Raw genomic sequence first — 22,501 nt, 5'->3', positions numbered from 1 at the left:
CCCGCCCACATCCAGTCGCCAGCGCTCCCCGCCGGGGTTGCTCCCCCTGGCGGTCGGGAGAGCGGGTACAGCGTTGGAGGAAAAGGAGGAGGAAGAAGCAGAAGAAGCAGCCGGCGGGGGCCGGGACGCAGCCCCGAGGGGTGCGGGAGTGACCTGGGGCCGGACCCCTGACCGCAGGCACGCCCCATGCCAGCCTCTCAGCCCGACAGGCACCCCGGCCCCTGCCCGCCGGCCCTCGGCGCGGGCCCTGCGGCCGTGCCGGAGCGCAGTGAGACCCCGACCTGAGCCGGGCTCGGAGCCACCCCAGCGCGGTGACAGCTCTCCGAGCAGCATCCCCGGAGGATGGAAGAGAAAAGAAGTAAGCCTTAAAAAATCATATATGTATTTCTCTCTCTGCATGTTTTGGGCAGCCATTAGTCCTGTAAGAAACGTATTTAGAAGTAAACTGTCTTAATCTGTTTTTCCGTTCGACTAAATGAAGTATCCAGAATTAATGGAAAGGTTTAGGGTTGGTTTCTTTTTTTCAGTTACAGCATAGAAAAGATGAAGTAGCTAACGTAAATAAGGCATGTTTTACGTTGTCTGTGTCCCTATGGGCTGCCCAGGGAAGTGGTGGGGTCGCCGTCCCTGCAAGTGTTTAAGGGAAGACTGGAGGTGGTACTCGCTGCCATGGTCTAATTTGGGTCCTGGAGTTCGGTCATAGTTTGAATTGGACGATCTCAGATGTCTTTTCCAACCTATTTGATTCTGTGATTCATGGAGATAAAAATTTGGAATCTTCACTGTGGTTGAAGAGTGCTGTCTTACTTCGCTTTAGTATTCTTGCAGTGAAGGGTACCTTGCATTTGTCAAGAAACAGATTCAGTAATTTTTCTACCTGAAAAAATCTTTCCTTTTTTCCTTTAAATAAATTAATTTAGCTACAGCACTGCTGTGCCAAGCACATCAATTAGGGAAAAAGAAGGAAAACCATGAGTTAATGGGCAGGGGAGTTGTGTAAGCTTATCTGAATATGTTGGAAAGTTTGGATCATCTTGTGACAGCTTCATGCTTGAAGGACAGTAAGAACTGACGTAAGTAAAAAACTTTCCTCACATGGCTTTTTTGAATGTTCCTGAGCTAGATCTTGACAAGGCATGGGATGACTGTTTGAAAGGGGAATGACTCTTTCAGCACAACATATTCTCACACATATTCTCCTCCTGATACCCATTGTAGTATGTACTTGTATAAATTTTGAAAAGCTGAATGTAGCTACAGCTATGTTTAATTTGTCACCTGTTCTCTTACTTATACATTCTGCACCTCTTGCAGTGCTGTGTGACTTCTCTGAAGAGGAGAACCTTACCAGTTCCAGGGAGGAGAGCACTGAAGGTAGTATAACTTGGATCCATGGAGGGAAAGAGGAAAGGAGTGTATATTTGGCACTGTTTCTGATATGAAAATTCAACTGGAAGGCAATAGCTTTGCCTTTTATGGTGTCAGAAGTTTGTCAGCAGCACTACAAGAAACACGCATCCAAGGTTGTTTATCTAGTAGCTGGAATGAGTAGCCCTGACCTTGGCTGCTTGTATCTTGTTCTAGCATTATTCTCCTGCACAATGCTGAGAAAAAAAAGAGATAGGTGATCACAAGGATTCTATAAAGGGAAAAGAAAATCCCTCCAGCCAAATGTCAGTGAACACCTTGAACCATTAGCTGGAGAGATGGTTCTGAATGCTGACAAGGTAGATGTACCTGGTGTCTGCTCATTCCCTATCCTTCTGGCTGTGATTGGTGATAGCAGCATTAGCACTGGAGAGATTAGTGGTGGGGACCGCTGTCTTTTTTGAAATTAAAATTTTACTATCAACTTCAAATGCAATCTTTGCTTCTCTGTACAAAACAAAGCTTTTGCTGCTGGGGTTTTGGGCACTCCATCATGAGAATTGGGGAGGCATTTCCAAGGGGAGTGTTCTATTTCCCTATGGCCTACACATTATTATAGCTGAGGACCCAGAAACAAGAAACTGTTCTGTCACCCATCCTCTGAAGTAATCCATCCATCAATGCTATCCAGATTTTGTAAATGTATGGAAATATCTGAAAACACTTAATGAATAAGGACAGCAGTTTTAATCTGCAGTGGAGAAACATTACTAGAATTTCTAGATGCATATTTTTAATTGAAAGTATTTTTAAATTTTTTTAACACAAATATTAAATATACTTTTTGATATTTTAAATTGGTGATACTGTCATTCACAGCAAAAGTGTGGGAATGGCATAGGGCAGGTGGTGTCTCTTGGACTAGTAGTGTAGGTTTCCAGAAATTGTTGTGACCTTTTCTGTAATTGGACTTTAACCTTGCCACATGTTTAAAGTTAGTGCCAAATGAAGCTATTTCACAAGACAAAGTATTTTTGTCATTGCCTGTTGATGTTGGGTATTTTGCCTTTAGCTGCTGGTGACATGAGCAGCAGGGGTTGTGGTGACAAAGTATTATTACCTCTTTCACTGCTGTCATGGTGCTTTTGAGAGTAACCAACACTGCCATGGCATCACTGGGCTTCTGGTACCCTGGGCAACAGAAATCATTCTCAACTAAGTCAAAAAATGAAGGAATATTTTTTTTATGAGCCTTACAAGAATGTAGTATTTCATGACTGCTGGGAAGGTGTCACCCCAGCACATTTGCCAACAGAGGTTTGCTGTCTGAAAGTGGAATGTAAACCTAGTGTGGTGACAGTGGACTCCACCTCTAGACATGGAGTAGAAAAACAGATTTGCTTATGCTTTTGTGCTTGATCATTGAAGAACAACATTAACTGAGAAAGAGCTGGTTCTTTCTTCTGCCATCATCTTTTGACACACTGAAACGTGTATTTTCTTTTCACAGCCCTTGACAAAGGTGCACAGCTAGTTTTAACAAGAGTCTTCATGAATGGGCTTAGCCTCAAAGGTACATACCTTTGCAAGAGGAGAAGTTCTAAACCAGTAGCTTAAAAAGTGTTTCTTTAAACAAAATATTCTTTATAAATATTTCTAGTGGAGGAAGGAGGTATGATATATGGGATGTGTTAATTATTTCAACTGATGCCCCTTGTTGAACAAAATTGATCAAACTGCTTTTATCTGAAAATATTTTGAACGTTTTTCCCCCTACAAAACATACCAAAACTAATGATGGGACAAGACAGTCAGCCTATGCAGCTAAGAGAGGTTACAGCTATAAAAAAAAAAAAAAAATATCCCAGTGTCTTTTGTCAAGTAAAATACTCTGTTCATTCAGTTGAAAGTATTCTCCTGCATCACTTTTGTGAGTTTCAGTGATTAATTTTTAGTGGGACTCATTTGCTGGTGTTTGAAGAAGGGCTTCCACAGCTCCCTTTGTGACCTGCTTAAAAAGCTGCTTGAAGGAGCACTGTGCACCACTGGAAGCCATTCCAGTTCATCACTTGACTTCTGTTTCACTTTCTTGATTAGGTTTACAAATAGACTTCTGGAAGTGTAATGTGTCCTGCTGTACTGTTTTTTCAGAAGTGCCTCCAAATGAAATGTGTGGGAGACTTTGAATAGTCCACTAGGAGTTAGGTGTGTTTTTAGACTTTTCAGGAGCTGTATATGGTAATTTGCATTTCAGGTGATATGAAGACATTTTGGACACAATTGGGAGGTAGAAGAGTGGATGTCATATTTGAACAGGTGCAAAATGTGCTGTCATTGCTGAAGGAAAAGATCAAGAATGGAACTGCAACAAACCAAGGTTTGAAATACTTGTAGTGGTTAAACTGGACTGCAGAGTAGCTGTGGCCTGCATTGTGTAGGTCTGTGTGATATCTGCCATAATCCATACATCTCTGAATTTTAATAACTTAGCTTTTGGTGGTTTTAAGCACTTTTAAAAATCTCTTTTCTCTTTTAAAAAAGAAAAGTAATTTCAGGTACAATTGGCTATTTTCTTGTACTGCCTGTATAGTTTTTCAAACAACACATGGCTCTTAAGCATGCAGAACTGAAATATTAATTTTTGAGAAGTAATGAAATATCTGCTGCACCTTGCATTTCATTTATTATCAGAAGTTTTAGCCTTTCAAGCTGATCTCAGTGAATTGAGTGGTTTTGGGTTGGGATAATAATCATCTCAGTGTTATTTTTTGTCAGAGACACCGTTATAACTTGAAACAACAGTAGAAAAATGTGACACTCATGCATTTCAGATTGTTCCTGATTTTCAAGGAAGTAATCTTCCTCTATCTACATCAAAATACATTAAAGTTGTAATTCTGATACGCTTCGAGCAGTACACAGATTTCCTGTCACTGGTTTATTTAATTGAGTAAAATTGCCTCTTTTTTTTAGTCACCCATATAAATGTAATCTGTAGATTTTATTGGGGGTTTCTTGTGCAAGAAAATGTACAGTGGCCTAAGATGCTTTTAAAGTAATATAGCCACACCCTCTGCATTATTATATATATATATATATATATATATATATATACACTATATTAGACTTCCTCTAAACTGGAAGTGCCATTTTTTTGTGTTCTTGTGCTCCCACATCTTGACTGTTACAACAAAATATCAAAGCAATGCAAATGCAAAAGCTGAACTTGAATCCCCAGATGATACAATGAATCTGTGATAAAGTTCAGTTTGAATTTTTCTGTGCTTTGTTCTGTAAAGGTTTCAAGCTAAAATATTAATGTGCATTTTGCTGAGAGTTGTCTGCTAGTGTGTAATATTTATTGCATGAGGTTGAGACAGAACAGGTCTCTTGCATTCTTCTATCTGAAGGCAGTTTCCACCAATTTAGAAGTAGCATTAATTTGGTCTGCCAGGTTCCAGCCCTTCCTAGCCTGAAGATGATCAGTCTGATGACCAAGATAGAAGCTTACACTAAATTGTCTTTATGTATATTACTGCCACTGTAGGCCACCAGTTTATGTGTGTTTGGAAACATTCCAGCAGCTTTCCAAAAGCTGAGGGATATTCAGTGCCAATTCACAGTTACAATTTTGTAATTCCTAGATGTGTCTGTTAGGGTATGTGGTGCAATATGTTTCTAGTAGTATCAGCCTTGGCACGGTGAGGAGAAACAAGTGTCTGTGGAGGACTTAACATCTTGTTTTGCCTATTATCATTACTTAAATTAAACTTAGTATCTGTTTTGATTTGGGTTTTTTTGTGTAGAATGCTGGCAGGCTTGCGCACTGGTGAATGAAGCTAATCTAGGTGATCTCTTAACCTTGGCAAATGGTATGTGCATTTCCATTGTGTTTGTTTGGTTTGTGGGTTTAATTTGTCTTGTTTTACTCGCTGAAAGCTCAATTCCCTTCTTTGAAATCAATAAAATAGATCTGAGAAGGCCATTAGCATTGCAGTGAGGAAAACCTAATTATTAATTTCCTCGAGCACTGAACTGTGAACTCTCACCTGGATTTGTATTTTTGTGGTTTTTGTGTATAATACTTGTACCACAGGAAGAAAGTTTGAACTAGTAAGCCCTTATGAACCCGAGCTGTCTGTGAGCAGTTATCCTGTGCATGGTTCTACTAGCTGTAATAGCTTGGCATCCTTTTTTTTTTTTTTTAATGAAGGGAAGTCTGTAAATGTGTTTCATATTCGTGTTCTTTCTGGTCACTTTGAAAACCACATGGAAAATTTTTCAGTAGGGCACTTGCTAACAAGCTTTTTGTTAGCCGTAGTTCATAGCAATGTCTTGTTTGTAATGTGTTTTGTTAATTATCTCTTTAGTAACTAAATTAAATTCAATAATAAATTGAAGTCTGGATTGATGAATTTTTTGCTCACATTTGATTTTTTTCAGTAAGTGATGAGTTGAATGGAGATGGTGCACAGGAAACCAGACCCACACTGCAGCCTCTTCTTCCAGATGACAATGCTGCAGACACTGTAGAAGTTTCTGACAGGTCAGTGCCTTCATTTCAGTTCCCTATTTGACATATTCTTTACTGCAGTTGAGAGAGTTCTCAAATTTGTATTTCTAAAGTCAGTGTTTTAAACCCAGTTTGAATTCTGCAAGTTTTCAAAGTGAAAATGTTTTTAACTTGACCTATGTGGAAAACCTGAGGTTTTGGAGAGACTTGTCTAATTTCTTACATGAGAACGTTGCAGAATAGGGCATTAGGTTGTGAATAAAGGTTCTTGAGTGTTATCTCAGGGTTAGGACTGGGTTAGAAGCATCAGTTCTCAGGCTTTCCTTACTGTGTAGATTGTCAGGTGTGTAACTTAGTCTCTGTGTTTAGTATTTAGTGTCAGGTACTGATTTGAAAGTTGGGAGTAAATACACACTTCCTTTTTTTTTTTTTTTTTCAAATTTCCTTCTTGCTGCATTTTAGCATGTAAGTTCTGGGAAGAAGCTTTTTTTTCTATGCAACTGAATATATGTCTTTATATGTTGTTAGGACAGCTATACCATGTGAAACTTTTGGCCTTCTAGCAATGGGGCTAAAAATATTGAACTGCTAAAAAACTGAACACAACACTGGTTGCCTTAAGATGCTGCTATTCTTTCTGCTTTTTTTTCTTCCTTTACTTCAAATAGCGAGAAAGAGGACATGGAAAGAACCTGCTCAGGGAGTAAAGAAGCATCTAGCAAAATTCAAGGTTTACCTTTAAACGTGCAGTATCAGAACCACAAGTGCTCTAGTGCATGTCTTGCCAACAGAGCACTGGACTCCTATAAGGGTGAAAATCCTCTGAAGATCCCAATCCTGTTTGACTTTCAAAGACGCCATGCCAAAGCAGACTGCCTGTCAAAGTCACTGGATGTGAATTACAAAGCTCCTTGCGGTCGGAGTCTGAGAAGCTTTCAAGATGTGCGAAATTACTTGTTTGAAACAGAGTGCAATTTCTTATTTGTTGATCACTTTTCCTTCAATACATATGTGCTGTTGGGCAGAAACACCATGAATCCTGAGCCCCTTGTGTTTGAGTCCGATATTAGCAATGGAGCTGAGTCTGTGCCTGTCTCCTTCTGTAACAATCTCGACCACGCAAGATTGCCTTATTTCAAGTACCGGAAGTCATCGTGGCCACGTGGATATTATCTCAACAACTTCTCCAGCCTGTTTGTTGATTCCTGTGACTGCACCGATGGCTGCATCGATAGGTAGTTAGAAAGATCTCATCTCAAGCCATTGACACGATGCCTCAACAGCAGGGTGGTGGGCTGTGAAGGCACGGTACCGAACAGGACCAGTGATGCTGGAATATCTTGTGCCATGCTTTGTGTTGACTGACACCATTATGTCTTTCTCTTCTCCAGAACTTGGGTGCTCCTACTGGTCCACCCTCTGTTGTGGGGAGGGAAGCAATCAACAGGCAGATTATTGTGTTCCTTTTCCTTTCTTCCCAAACTGGTAGTGCTTCTTCTCCAGGTGGAACTGACTAGCAGCTTGATTTTGGAAAAAGAGTAGGGAAGGGAGTCTTGTGTCAGCAAAGGCAGGCTTGTTTTCAAGGCAGGCAGGGAAGGATCCTGCATGACAATTTCTGCTGCAGTTCCTACTCTAAAATGGCATCCTATAGATGGGGTGGGACAGCCGCAAGGGATCAGATTATTTGGACCTTAGAGGGTTACTGAGAACAGATGAAGAAACATCCCCATTCCCAACCTCTACATGTCATCCTTCCCCTTATATAAACAGAGGCTACAAAAATCAGTGGTTACAGAATACCTTTGTGGTCTGAGCAGTTCCAATACTCTTGCTCATTGTCATCTTTTTCTAAATCCCAGTAACTTGAGCTACAGACACTGTGGGAACCTGCCACAGTTACCATATGCAAGCTTGGTGGTATTTTTGTCTACTTTCTGGAAGGGTGTTTGTCTGATTTCTCTGTAGGCATTATTTGGTGTTGCATCCATTTTGTTGCATCCATTGACAGCTAGGGCAGTTGCACATGCTGCTGTGCAACGTAGTTGCTCATGACCCAACAAAAGCTTGAAATCACACAGCCTGGTCTAATGAAGCTTAGATTTAGTAATTTAGTTTCAGCTGAGTGGTGGGAAACAGCAAGCGCACAGTGTGCTACTTCTTTGCACTGAAGTCCCACAAGAATTTAGATGCTTTTGATGTGCAGTTTTGGGGTTTAGGATTTGCATAATTTCTGTGACTCTTTGAAGTTGTCGTGACATATAATGGTGAAGACAAGCACTGTTGCTTGAATTTTCCACAGTGTAAAATTCTTCACTTCTTGAGGGCTAAGGAGGGAGGAAGATAACTGACTAGTGGCAAACAGGCTGGGATGCTGTGCCAGAAGGGGTAATTTTCATTCATTTGATCCATTTGACTGTGTCCTGCTTATAATAAGTTCCTGTTGTGCTTCAGCTTTTTACATGTGGCATTTAAGGAGCTTGGCAGAAGAATGGGGTGGAGAGAACATAGTTATTGTAAAGCACATATAACCAGCCAAGAGACTAAGGAAAAAGGTGCCTGAAACAGCCTTGTGGAGTAAAAGGAGCAGGGAGGGGGAATACAGGTGGATATACGGAAATGCGTGTGTGTGTGTGTCTGTGTGTCTGTGTGTGTAGTCAAGTGCATTTCAAATTACCTAGATGTATGATTGATTTATGCTACTTCAAATCCATTCTGAGATATTTTACTCTTAATTTTAGGTCAAAATGTGCATGCCTACAGCTAACAGCAAGAGGCTGTAGTAAAATTTCTCTGTCTCCAAGTAGTAAAAGATCCCGTGGATACCATTACAAAAGACTGGAGGGACCTATTCCTAGTGGGTAAGAAAGACTACAGGAGTAAAATAAGAGCATACAAATAAAACAACAGTTAATAGTTCAGTCCAAGTGCCCACAGGATTAAAATAACTAGAGTTTTTGGATTACTGAAACCTTCCATTTTTGTCACAATTTTAGGGACAGATCAGGATGATAAAAAATAATTAATGTGACTTGAGTAATAGGAGGGGGAAAAAGAATTTTTGTATTGCAGATCCTGCAGTTTTCACATCTTGGGTCAAGGTCCAAGAGAAGTGTGAAGACTGACCAGAGTCCTAAAGACACATCAGCCAGCTGCTTTTGCCAGACTTGGTTATGGGTGACCCTTCCAAGAATCTCCAAAGCCATCCAATGCTTCAAGTATTTGCCCTTTCTCTTACTCAGCTCCTGTGGATTAATAGGTGGCCTGGAGAAGATGCCAGTTACTTCAGGTGTCTGGGAGAGGAATTATGCAAGGTAGATTTCTGCAATAGCCAAAGGCTTGAATCTACAGGCTTGAGGAGCCCTTTCAGTCCTCTGTGTGATGTTAGTTTTTGACTGACATGCAGAATTAAAGTTGCCAGAGAACCCAGAAACAGGTGCAAAAAAAAGCACACTTATGAGTCCTTTTAGAAATGCTTTATTAAATCCTGAAATTCATGACAGCTACAGTGAAGTCCAGGTCATCATGCTAAAATCTGTTCCAGTATAAAATTAGGTACTTCATAGGGATTTCTGTTTCTGTGTGATTTACTCCTATGAAACAAAAATACAGCATTTGTTTTTCTTGTATACTTGTGCCAAGATCTGGCAGACAGACTCTTAAACTTAATGAATCAGCAGTCAAGAAAGTCACAAGCATCAGAGCATTGCTGCACAACCAGACTCTTTATATTTCAGTCCACTGCCTTGTTGATGCTTAGAAGGGAAATTAATAATAGAAACTTCATTGTGGTAATGCATCCATTTATACTGTGTATTGTTTTTCTTCCTCTTGACAGGATTTATGAGTGTAGTGTGTTGTGCAGATGTGACAAGCTGATGTGTCAGAACAGAGTTGTACAGCATGGCATTCAAGTCAGGCTGCAAGTGTTCAACACAGAGAAGAAGGGCTGGGGTGTCCGCTGCCTGGATGACATCGACAAGGGGACATTTGTTTGTACTTACTCAGGTAGCAGCAGAGGACCTGTGAAGACATGTAGCATAATTCTCCCTCTCCCATGGTGTGTGCTCTGGATTGTTTTTTAGAACAGGGAAATACAGGGTTGGAAGAGAAGTGTGTCAGTGTAATCTTAACTTGCAATATGATCAAATGGACAGAAGAACTTAGAAGAGCTCTGCTAGGAGATGGTGACAAACAAAACAATATGAAGTAAAACCTGTCTCTGACTGCTGATTATTTTCCCTCACAAATCTGTGCATCCTAAGCCAGGGCTCTCAGTAAAAATCACAAAATCTTGGAATGATTTGTGTTGGAAAGGACGTTAAAAAACATCTAGCTGCATCCCCAGGACGGGCAGGGACACTTTTCACTAGACCAGGTGGCTCAATACCCCACCCAAGGTGACCTTGAACACTTCCAGAGATGGGGCTTTCACAGCTTCTCTGGGTGACTTGTACAAATGCCTCCCACCTTCACAGTGAAGAAGTTCTTAGTAATACCTAATCTAGATGTGCTCTCTTTCAATTTTGTCCTTTGTCTTATCACTACATGTCCATGTCTAATTCAGTTTGTACTTCAGCCTATATTGACATAATAGAATTAGAGACAGCATTCATATTTTGCTTTCCCAAGTAATGCTCTTGTATTTGTTAATGCGAGTTTGACCTGTGATAGTGAGTGTGACTCGGCAAGCAAGCATTTAAAAAAAAAAAACAAGAAAACTTTTCTTTTTTTTCAGGCAGATTAATGAGCAGAGCTGAAGCATTGGGAGATGCTGAGCAAGAGCTGAAGGAGAAAAGTGCAGTGAATGACAGAGGCCATGACTTTTCTTCCAAAAAAAGAAAACTTGGCATTGAACGTTCAGACTCAGTGATTGAACTAGTTCAGACTGACAAAAATGACATTCTTGAGAATCAGGAATCTTTGTCTCAGACTGTGGATAATGAAAATAAACCAACCCTGTAAGTTTAGCAAAGTAAGCTTAAGCATAACAAAACTAACATTCTGCTAATCTAGAAATTATGTTGTGTAACTTAGAGTATGTTCTCATATGAGGGTGGTGGTTTTTTCTTTCTGAACTTCTTTTTAAATTCCCAGTTATTTCTTCTAGTGGGGCAGAGTTTTCTCTCTATATTAATTTTACTTATATGTCCCACTTGGCATTTTCTAGAAATTCAGTTTGTCTCTTGTGTGTACTTGATCTGTTCAGGGCATTAATGGTAATGCTAATTTGAAAGAATTAATAAAATATACTTGAGATAAATTGTTTAAAGATACTTAATGACACTGAAAGGTTTGATAATACATCAGCCACCAGCTGATGCCAGTTATGCCCTTTGCTCCCAGTCTTTAAACCTTTTATTATTTGTAACATAACCTTTCCTGCCAGAAACCTTAACCTCTCCTGTTAAGAGTCTGACAACACCTGACTTGCAGTGAATGTGTTTTCCTAGTTGAAAGCTGTACTGTCAAAACTGTTGAAAGTAGTAGCAGGAAAAGCCAAAACTCTGTAGGTGCTCTATTTTGAAATAATCTGATATAATAATAGTAAAGCAACAGACAATTGGTTTCTCAGCATGACAACTGGAAAAGGATGTAAAAAAAACCTGCTGATCTCTCAATGAAGTTTGAGCAGCTGCTTTCTTACAAATACTATAGAGAAGCTAGTCTAGGTTCTCAATTCTTAAAAACAAAATACTCGCAGAACATGGGATGTAGCTAGACTGCAGGCTCTGCTGTAGTTCTAGAGAAGAGAACGGAGCTAGGGACTGTTAGAGAAATGTGTGTTGTGAGAGTTCCTTATGGGGATGTTTGTCTTTTATAATTTCCTTTTGACCTTTCTGTACAGGGTTCATCTAAAGAACTCAAGTAATGCAACTGTGAGAAGGCCTGGAACTAGAACACCTGTTTTTCACCATCACCAGCTAAAAATGGTAATAAGCGGCTTTAAACAGATTCACTTTTCACTGTGCTGAATATGTGTGTTAATTTTTACCTTTTCTCCTTGTATGTTTAGATAGTTCTGATGAGCTTTATTCATGAGGTTTTGTCACACTTTGAGCTAGGCTGTCATGCTGGAAGCTGCACCCCATTCCCTCTCCATTATCAGTCCTTCAGCATGTTCCCTCAGACCAGCACTATCTAATCTCATGGCCTTCCCTTCTCCACCCTTCACTTACACTCCTCAAGAGCCTGAAGTAATTATTTTCCCCCTGCACCCCTTGTGTACAGGGTTAGGTGGTCAGAGTGATAATATTTTTGTGATATCTCCCCAAAGAATGGCATAGCAGGGAGAGAAGGGAATCTTAGGGTGTCTATGCAGTTTTCTCATACAGTGGCAGAGTTGGGAGAACTGACCTGAATGTGACTCCTGACCTTTTGTGAGTGTGAAGCATTGCCTGCAAACATGTGCAAAGGAGGAAAACTGGTGTAAATTTATGCTACAGGTTTTACTGGATTCATTGCCTTCAAGAAAAGCACATGGTATTTTCATGCAAACATTTTGCAGTGCTGTCTGTTCTAGAGGTCTTGTAACTATTGTCTTTTTGTGATGGGAGAGGAGAAATTCTGCCACATCTGTCATTTCACTGAAACCGTGTAAAAAGCATGTTTGGGATTTGGGTGAGCAACTTACAATTCTGGTGAAAAGGTTGGAACTTAAGCACTTATTTACATGTCTCATTGACTGGGGGACTCTTTCCTGGTTATTATGAAGGATAATTTGAAATTAAGATAAATGTTGCATTGCAGTAAATGTATTAACTTTTCAAATTCAGCCACAGCTATGCATTACAGTACCTTTGAATCTTCAGCCTTGGAGCTCTAAAAGCCACTTGCTGTGCCCTCTTGGCCCAGAGCTGCATGCAACAACAACACATCACAGCCTTTTCATTTGATACACAGGTGCACAGTGCCAGCTCAGATGAAGATGATAGTTCTCAGATTCATCAGTCAAGCAAAACAAAACTAACCAGTGGAACAAAGAAAGGAAAAGAAAGTAGGTTTCAGAGCTCTACATACTGCATGCTTTGTACAGTTGTGTCCCATCAGGTGATACACTTTAATGTAGACAGTGTGGACAAGCCAGTTCTTGGAGTAGAACAGTGTTGTCCGTGGATGTTGAGACATGTTGAACTGTCCAGACAGCAGCTTCTCAAATACTGTGCACTTGTGGGAAAGTCAGTCTTGCAGATCTTGCTGTGTCACTCCCAGTACCTGCTCCAGCCAACAAGAATTGAACAGGATTTAATACTGGGGTGGGGGGACCTCGAGCTGGAGAGGCAGTGTGGAACCGATGCTCTTTGCACATGTGTCTTGATTCTGTCTTAATTACAGTTTGTGATTCTCTTGGGAATTGAGGTGGAGAATAATAAAAAATGCTATGTGGGAGAAATCAGTCTGGAATGGGATTTGAGAAGAGTGAGACTCTTGGTCACTCAGAGGCACCTTGAGCAAGTGCTTTAGGGATCACAGCAGGAAACAGTCATTTGTGGGAGGATTGATCAGAGACGTGGAAAAGTTGTGTTATAGGCTTGTAGATAGCAAGGAAGCTGCTTGGATTTTGGAGGATGGGGGAAAAGTGGGTGGCTAAGAATTCAGGGCCAAACAAGGGAAAGGCTTTGGCCTTAAACTAGTGTTGAGAAATAATGTATGTATTCATTGACAGAATCCACCCAGCAGCAGAAGGAAGAGCATCTGATGGAAATTGGACAGACTGACTCTGCTGGTGTAGAGAATGCAGGATGCAAAAGAAAGCATCTGTCACTGCAGGGTGTAGATTGTGGCACGTCCAGTGTTCTGGATGACACATGCATTGTGAGGCCATCCAAAAATGCACCCCTAAAAGCTGACTGCAAAGAAAATAGCAGGCAGCCAAAACAAGATGCACTTTGTGAGGAATCTGATGGTGATGGGATGCTTCCCAGGAATGCTAATGAAGAAAATATTTATATACTGGATGCCACAAAAGAAGGAAATGTGGGTCGTTTTATAAATGTAAGTACTACATTGCATGGGTTCTCTTAGTTGTCTCTGCAAATACATAATTTACTTATTTAAGCTTAAACTAGAAAGATTTTGCACATAAACAGTATGGGTGGTAGGTGCATGACAAGAGAGGCACATTGGTGCTCCCTGCCATCACAGGTGACAGGGCAGTAGGTTGGGTCACACCAGCAATTCATGCCTCCATAAGCTGATAATGCTGTGTACCAGCTGCAGTTTTTGGCACCACTGGGTTCCTAAGAGATATATTCCCCAGTAATGAACTACATCTTTTTTGTCATGGCCTTTTTTAGAGGTTCAGAGAGCAAATAGCACTTTTTGGTGAGCCACATGGCTTCTCCCAGCTTTGTTTACTTTGTTCACCAGCCATTTTAAATTATAGTTTGTGCTGTTTTAGGACATGTGTTGTGTTGTTTTACAAAACTTCCCTACTGTTCATTCATAGGTTCAGAAAGTGGTGTCATACTGTGTACATGTTTGCTAACTAAGTCACTCAATTTTGACTTGCCCAGAAATAAATAGCAATCAATTGCCAAGTACCTCCAGCTCAGACACATTTGCAGGTACTCTGCAAATAATTTATTTCTCTTCATTGGCATGAATGTCTTACAGCAAAGTCCTTGCATATGTTTGAGCTGTACTTCCTTGCAGAGGTCATATGGTAATATTAGTAGTGCATCTTGCAGAAACCTTCCTTCTGCTCCCATGAGTATACACATGTTCCTACGTGCACCTGAGTGACCTTTCACATCCTTTACTTGGCCAACACATAGTCATGTAATCCATTCCTTGCTCCCTACCACTGCTGCCCTGGCAACCAGCAGTTGGGTGATAAACTTTCCATGTGGGCTGGAGAAGGGAAGGAAGAAAGTACCTTTACTGGTGACAGATATCTGACAAAAAATAGTTTCTTCAGTCAACAATGTGGTGTTGGACTGTTTCTAATCCAGCTTTTCTGTTTTACAGCACAGCTGCTACCCAAATCTCTTTGCACAAAGTGTGTTTGTAGAAACTCACAACAGAAGTTTTCCATGGGTGGCATTCTTCACGAACAGGTGAATTTCTGGAAGTTTAATGTTGTTCATTCAAGGTCCTAGGAGGAAAAAAAATAGTGCTTAGTTATTAGGGCATAATTACACTGAGGGGTGGGGCAGGTGCTTAGATTATAAAACCACAAAAGTACCTTCTTAAAGGTGACTTCTTGTGCGCTAAAGACAGAAGAAATACAGTTCATTGGTTATCACTAATGAGTTTTACTTCAGTTTTGCCCTAAAATGTAAAGTAGGGAAGGTTAATTTTGATGTGTCCACTTCAGTGATAATCTTCCTCAGTGGAGAAATAGGTTTAACTCAGTGTGGTCATTTGGAAAGCCAAGATTCACTTATCCCACTGTTGTGTCTCGAGGAATGGCCACCAGATCTGCATCCCATAGGGCAGGATTGAACCCCACAGGATATTAAAGCTGAGACACTTTGTGGGCCAAACAAGCTGGCTTCAGTCCTTTTCCTCACAGCTGTCAGGACAAGCAGGACTTTGTGTAGCCCAGCACATCCTAGGGATGTGACAATAGGATACTCAGAGGTGAAAATTTGTTCTGAAAGTAAAAGATGCAGATATTTCCTTAGTATCTAACAGAAAGAGAGGTACAGAGAGCTGGTGCCAGCAAGACACAATATGGCATCAGCTCAACCCAGGAGAGGAAAGATGAATTGTATGAACAAAGTTCGCTGACATGCATCCAACAGTAGTACTAGGTGAGAACAGAACAGAGAGGAGAGACCTTGCGCAGACAAACCAGTTCCAGGGAACACTGATCTTCTTGCAACTCTGCTCCATACTGACACAGATGCTGTGGGTTGCAGTGGGAGGTCTCCAAGAACTGTGAAGACAATGCTTTGAAATATGTTCAAAAAAAGGTTTTGTTTTAGCTAGAGTCTTTCTTGCTCAGGTACTCAGTAAAGAAGTGTAGTGGGGACTGAAGCCACTGGAGAGAGATAATACTGACCAGCAAAGACACTTAGGGAAAAAGCTTGTTGAAGGAGAGTTCCCCTCATTGGCTCTTCCATTTTCTAGGCATCACCCTTTTACAGCTTTTTTAAATGAAGGACTTAATCTGGATCATGAAGCTTAATTGCATGCCTTCCATGAACTTGCCCAGTTACCTTTTTATTTGTTTTACATGTCTGGCCCCTAGACCATCTCAAGTCAGCAACTCCCAGGCTGAAATTATGTGCTATATGAAAAGTCCTCATTGTTTGTTGTCAGTCAGCTGCCTGGGAATTCACTGGATGTCCCCTATACCATATCCAGTGAGAAACATCAGAGAATTACTCTCTTCATCACAATATTCATATTTTATTACATTTTCCATCAGTTGTCCTTCAGCGTCATAGTCTCAGGTATTCAGTTTGGCATTCATTTTGGACAATGAATTTCCTACCTTAGACATTTCTTCTGTTGTACTACCAGAGCAGCTGGCTCATGAGAAGCATGTGTTTAATTCTGAGTTTTGGGCTTCGTGCACGTAGTGCAATTGCATTAAAAGGTAGCCTGTCAGACCAAAGACGACAGGCTTCAGCAACATATCTCGAGATCTGTTCAAACCTCAGTGATGCATTGTACATAGGAAAAATAACAAAACTGTGTTATTCATTTAGATGTATCACTTACATGGTTTTCCTTTCTTCATTTTGTTTTGGGGTGGTTTATTTTGGTTTTGTTTTGGCGTTTTTTGTTTGTTGTTTTATTTTTGGTATTTTTGTTTGCTTGGCTTTGGTTTTGGTGGGGTTTTCATGTTTGTTTGATTTTTTGTTTCCCAGAATTTCCCTCTTAAGTTAGAGCACATTGTTTAGACTCCAACCATATTTGCAATCTCCACAGCAGTTTCCATAGGCAAAGCAGCACGAGTGTGTCAGCAACTCCTTGCATCCCCTGTTTCTCTCCCAGCAAGCTGCCTGTATGATGCTCCCTGCCCCCTACAATTTATGGGTTTGCATGTGTGTTGTTGTTGACAAATTGTTAGCACAGTACTGTTTCACTTAGTTCAAGCAAATTGACTGAGGTTTTGTTTCTTAGACTTGTGAAAGCTGGAACCGAACTCACGTGGGATTATGGTTATGAAGCTGGAAGCATGCCAGAGACAGAGATTTCCTGTCACTGTGGAGTTCACAAGTGCAGGAAAAAAACCTTATAGGCAAAGCTTTCCTACTGTCAACACATCTTGTACGTGGGGATTTATATGCTGGAAGGGATGACTGCTCAGCAAACAGCCCTCAAGTCCGTGGTGCTAATTGCATTCAACTAAAATGCCTTTCACCTGATGATTTTTTAAATTCACATTTAAATAATACTTTTGTAGTTTACAGAATTAGAACTGTTTATCCTAAGCACAGGCATAAAACCTTTCCTAGGTAATTTCTGTTCTCCTAGTCTTCCTCCTCTCTGCTTCTAGTCCACAAGCAAAAGTCATAGTGCACTGGAAGAATTTCTGCTCCATGCCATCTGCAGCAGGGACTCCACTGATGAGTACAACAGTTCCTTGGTGCTTTCTGTGCCCCTCCACAGTGCTGAGTTAGCAAAGCTCAAGTTTCTGAAACTCATTATGAATACAAGACTGCCTGTCTGGGCAGTAGGAATTGTTAAAATACACCTAAGCCTGTTGGATCCGGTGGGACAGATAGTCCTGAACAGAGACAGAATTAAACAGAACAGTTCTGCAGAGCTGTGTTTGTGCTACAAAATGAGCTGGACACATCCTGCTGCAGCAGGGGGAAATAACTGGGTTTTGTTGGATTGCACTCCTCTCCACTTCTGTGACACACAGAGAAATCCTTGAGAAATCCAGCGTACTTCATCTCAGTGCCGTATTGTGTAAGAGACAGGTGGGCCACAGAATTCCTTACCACATGGTTTGTTGGTAAGAGAGAAACAAGTTACATTAGGGGACACGGAGTGCAGATGCAGGAGGTGGGTCTGAAATGGAGCAAGGGATGGGTGTGCAGGTGTGTGGCTTTTGATTGTGTTGGAGCTTTGGGCAAGCAAGGAGGTGTCACGGATGAAGAATTTAAATGCTTCGGAAGCACCACTTCCAAAGGCTTCAAATAAAGTGGTTTTATTAAAAATGTTGTAAAAGTAAGACTTAACAGTTTGATAGCAAAGTTTACTTTCTTACTGCAGAGGATATGATAATTATTTAAAATTACCAATACAAAATCTAGTGGCACCATGGTACAAGGCTGTGTGTGACATGTGTTGCCTACCAAAGACCTGCAGTCGATCGGGGTCTCTCAGCCTTGAGGAGTAACATTGAGACCATCCCAGCTCACAGGGAGATCACTGCCATACAGCCAGCTGATTAGCATGAGAGCTGAAAAATGGCTCACTCAGGCTGTCCTTTGTGGAATAAAGTGGTTGGCTTGAAGTCAAATTACCTTTGTTGGAGAAGGTAAACATGAGAGTCTTGTACCTGCACTGTTCTTTGTTCCTTGATAAATGAGTCTTGGAAAAACCATCTTCTATTTGTGTGTTAATTGCATGGTTGGTATCCCAGATTCCATGTCCATATGCCTCAGTGCTCACTGTGTCACCCTGCTCCTGTGGGGGTTTTCAGAGAAATGGTTGGAACAAATTAAGGTCTTGGCCTGGTTATGTCCAAGCATATACTACAGAATTAAAGAGAAGCAGGAGCCAGTTCTCTGCCCTGAGGCTAGGAGGCAATGGATGTCATATGCACATATGGCTTAGGGTTCTGTTTTAATTGGGTTGTATCTATGCTGTGTAACTGTGGGCAAACATTTTATCTGTGACCCTAAGTGGGGTTTTTTTTAATTTGTTTTGGGATGCTTCAAGCTTAAAAATCATGGGGTTGTATTGCAACACAGGATGCTCTTGAATTTTTCAAGTTTCAGCATGCAGAAGGGGATTCAGTGGGTTAAAAGTGGACCTTTAACAGAGATAACAGACCTGTGAACCATTCTGCTTACAGTGAAACCTCAGATCTTCTCTCCCACTGCTCTGTTTGAGAGTTTGACACATCCATCAAGCAAACTTCTCAGCTTTGGTCCCAGTCATCACACTCTGGGTTTGTGTGGGCTTTCACCACCTATCTTCAGGGATAAATGCAGAAGAGTGGGGTTACCCCAGTGTTGGAGCAGTGCCTCTTCAGAAGGTCAGAGCTACCCACTCTTGCCCTGATCAGTCCTTCTGTCGCTGCAGCCCCTGTGTTAGCTGAAGACAGCACTCAGCCCAGTTGCTTTTTGCTTCATTGAAGATCTGTCTCTGCTTAGAGGAAATATGCCTTGGGGGAAGACCTTTCAATGTTAACCAGAGGCATGCCAAAGTGTAAGACAAACCCAAAGCGTATGATAAATACCAGGAGTGGTATTAGCCTTTTAAACAAATGACAGTGCAGAAAACATCTGTGTCTGTGCTTGACTTGGATGCAGAAAAGAAGATGGGAATGTTGTTGAAGCATCAGGAGGGGGTATTAAGAAGGTACATTTTGCTGCTGTTGATTATATATTCCAGATCAGTAGTAGGAATTAACAATACTGGGCTGCTGAGGAAAATCTCTGTTTCTTAATGCAGGAAAACAGACCTGACGTTTCAAAAGAGGCAGCACTTACTTGCTCCATGTGGTCTGCAACTGTGTGGGACCCTGCTGTGAGTGTAGATGTCACACAAGGCATGAGACAAGGCTTTTTGGCTAGGTGGGTTTATCAGGTCTTTTTCCAGGCTAGTGCTTCTTCATTTTCCTCCTTGAGACCAGAGACCATAACCTATCCATGAGCAAAATCACCTTACAAGGTGTGATTTCTGCCTGCTTCTGTAGTATTTCTAGAGAAAGTTCTGCTGGCGGTGTCCTGCAAGTATCCTCTGCAGATAATGACCACAGGAGTGCTCACCTGAGCTCTCTCTCTGCTCTGCTGACTGTTCTCTGCTTGTCACAGCTCATAGATGGGGATATTTCTGAACAAAGCCCCTCATGTCACCTGTGCTTTAGTAGAGCAGTGTGAAGCGCCCAGCACAAGCACTGATGGAAAAACTGGTGAAGATATTCCAAGTGAAGTACTCAAAAGCACCTGTGGAATGATAGTGACACATTTGGGACTTCTCATCAGCCTGTAGGGGACATCATAAATGAAGAGTGCCAGGTGGGAATTACTTGCATTGAGATGTGAATTCCAGCACTTTCAGTGAGCAAGACAGTCCTTATGGAGAGTCAGTAGGAATGTGAGGATGTATATGGGCTCCATGGAAGTAAATATTAGCGCCCAAGATAAGCATATAAATGCAAAGGAAGCTGAAGATCTCTTATGGCATAAGTGTAAAAGAAACTAGAATGGAGCATATTAACTGACTTTTTTTTGCCAAAAAAATCACTAAGCATTAATTTCCAGCTGTTTGTATTACACAGAACTGTATGGCTTGATAGTGCAACAGTTTGGAGGAAGAGCTCATAAGGGTTTTGGACTTGATTTTCCTCCACAGAGGATATTTTTCCTGTGTTGAAGAACATACTTCTGTTAGGAAGATTTTACTAGTTTAAGATTTATTTTTGTGGGTGCTTGCATAATGTTGACTCATTTGAGTATAATCTAGATAATAGATCTGGGAACTGGAATTATTTAGCAGCATTTGGCTAATAGGTATAATCTAATTCCAGGCCTGGACACGGGGGGGGGGGTGTGTGGGGGGGTGATCTTAGCTCTGATATGCTGCATCTGGGCAGGTGCAAAGGGACTTGGAAAACCAGGTGGAATTATGCCAGCAGTGCTGAAAAGCCAAAGCTGATCTAGCTGGTAAAGGGAACTGATCTTAAAAGCTCCGTGTTATGTTTGGTTATTTTTGGCTCCTGATGGAGCCAGAATATGCCTGTTAATGTGGCTGGTGAGCTTGCTGGGGGAGGCTCAATGAGACCAAGTGCCAGGTCCTGCACTTAGGTCACAACCACCCCAGGCAGAGCTACAAGCTGGGGGCAGAGTGTCTGGGAAGATGCCCGGCAGAAAATAACCCGGGGGCGCTGGTCCACAGCAGCTGTACACGAGCCAGCGTGTGCCCAGGTGGCCAAGAAGGCCAATGGCATCCTGGCCTGTATGAGAAACGAAGCCCACTCCTCCAAATTTTAAGAGTTTAATAAGAGATAATAAGGGACCAATCAATAAAGCAAAATAGCGCTTGGGTTCATGGCAGCAGCCAAAAGCACACCCAGTTCTTCAGCAAGCAGTCCTTTATACTGTTGCAGTTGCATTATTTCCCGAAATGACTTTGCATGTTTCTCAGAGCCCGTTTACCACAGCTCCGCCTCAGGTTGCCACAGCATTGCATAAGTCCACAGCTACAGTCTCTGAGGGTCAGGGAGGCAGTCCGGGTGGTCTTCTGATGCCACTTTGGACTTGGTGTTGTTAAAAATAACAATTGTTGGCTTTCGCTGTTATTTATTGGCTTTTGCAAAATACTATTAATCACAATGATTTTGATACAGTACAGTTTGTAATCACTTTTAACTGCTTTTGATATGGTATAATTTGTTAACTTTTCGTGGCCAATGCCCTGGCCCCTGTGATATTTTAGTTTGTGGACAGTGTGATAAACACATATTATAGTTTTGGCTTTTGCAAATATTAAAGTGGATGCTATGTGTTGTGCATTATAATGTTAACTTTTGTAAAAGTTGCTATAGTTGTGAAATTATAACTAATTATTTTATTTTTGTAACTGACAATAATGAAAACTCAAATATATCTGTGAAATAGCTGATGTTGATTTAAAGTACTTGTGGTAAACTTACAGTAATGGAAATAAGCTAAAACCGTCTGCACAGTCAGATAACATTTAAGGAATGGATGTGATGAGGACCCCTGCTACTGACCCTTTGATTATCAATAAGTGTCACCTGCTGAAACCACAGAACAGGGGGTCGTTGTGAGGAAGTGGCAAACGACACTCAAAACCACATCCATGATCACTGTACATACTCTAAAAAGGTGGGACAGGGTTCAAACCAAGCTTAAGAATTCCTGGAACACGTATACCAGTTCAAAGAAATGTTTGAGTAAGTATAATCTTTATGAACTTGTATTTGACCAGTGCAATAGATAAACTATGTAAGGAAAGGTGCTGTGGTTAGCTGGGATCCCTCTGGCCGTAGCCAAGCACCCAGCACTGTTATTGATTTTTCCCTTTTATCCCTTATTAAACTTCCATAATTTTTGAAAAGAGGGGTTCATTTCTCACAGTATTCTGTGAGATACTATGATATTTTTATGATATAAAAATATTTATGATATTTTGTTCTCTGCCTGGGCTATCTTGATTATACATTTTGCAAGAGCAGTCATATTTCGTGATACATCTTTTTCAAGCAAGCTTACATTTTGTGATAGCCTTGCTTCAGGCACGATTTTAGTTACACTGTCCACAAAAGCAATTACACTTTGCACTGTGTCTACAGAAGTGGTTAAATTTGTAATAACTCACAGAAGCAAATACATAATAGCCAAAGCCAGTTGTTACACAGCGGATTGTAACACCTGTATCATCAACAGCGTGGCCAGCAGGACCGAGCCGTGACTGTATTCCTGTTCTTGACCCTGGTGAGATCATACCTCAAATCCCGTG

The 22,501-nt window shown here is 41.2% G+C and overlaps 1 protein-coding gene across 2 annotated transcripts; it reads left to right on the top strand.

Moving 5' to 3' along the window:
- Positions 1 to 85: 85 nt before the first annotated feature.
- On the top strand, positions 86 to 18,392 carry SETDB2 (SET domain bifurcated histone lysine methyltransferase 2). Of its 2 annotated transcripts, XM_062487690.1 has the most exons (15): positions 86 to 358; positions 1,315 to 1,374; positions 3,623 to 3,745; positions 5,175 to 5,240; positions 5,812 to 5,914; positions 6,550 to 7,116; positions 8,620 to 8,739; positions 9,121 to 9,192; positions 9,717 to 9,886; positions 10,617 to 10,839; positions 11,727 to 11,811; positions 12,782 to 12,875; positions 13,545 to 13,873; positions 14,849 to 14,937; positions 16,958 to 18,392. In XM_062487690.1, exons 1-15 carry the CDS (start codon positions 343 to 345, stop codon positions 17,073 to 17,075), a joined length of 2,235 nt encoding a protein of 744 aa, XP_062343674.1. In that variant the 5' UTR covers positions 86 to 342; the 3' UTR covers positions 17,076 to 18,392. The 2 variants fall into 2 exon arrangements, with proteins under 2 accessions (XP_062343674.1, XP_062343675.1); XM_062487691.1 differs by lacking the exon at positions 9,121 to 9,192.
- The last annotated feature ends 4,109 nt before the right edge of the window (positions 18,393 to 22,501 follow it).

This window comes from Cinclus cinclus, chromosome 2 (genome assembly GCF_963662255.1).
Source record: "Cinclus cinclus chromosome 2, bCinCin1.1, whole genome shotgun sequence".
NCBI classification, from domain to species: Eukaryota; Metazoa; Chordata; class Aves; order Passeriformes; family Cinclidae; genus Cinclus; species Cinclus cinclus.
The sequence above is the reverse complement of the archived record's forward strand: the minus strand, read 5'-3'. Positions and strand labels throughout refer to the sequence as shown.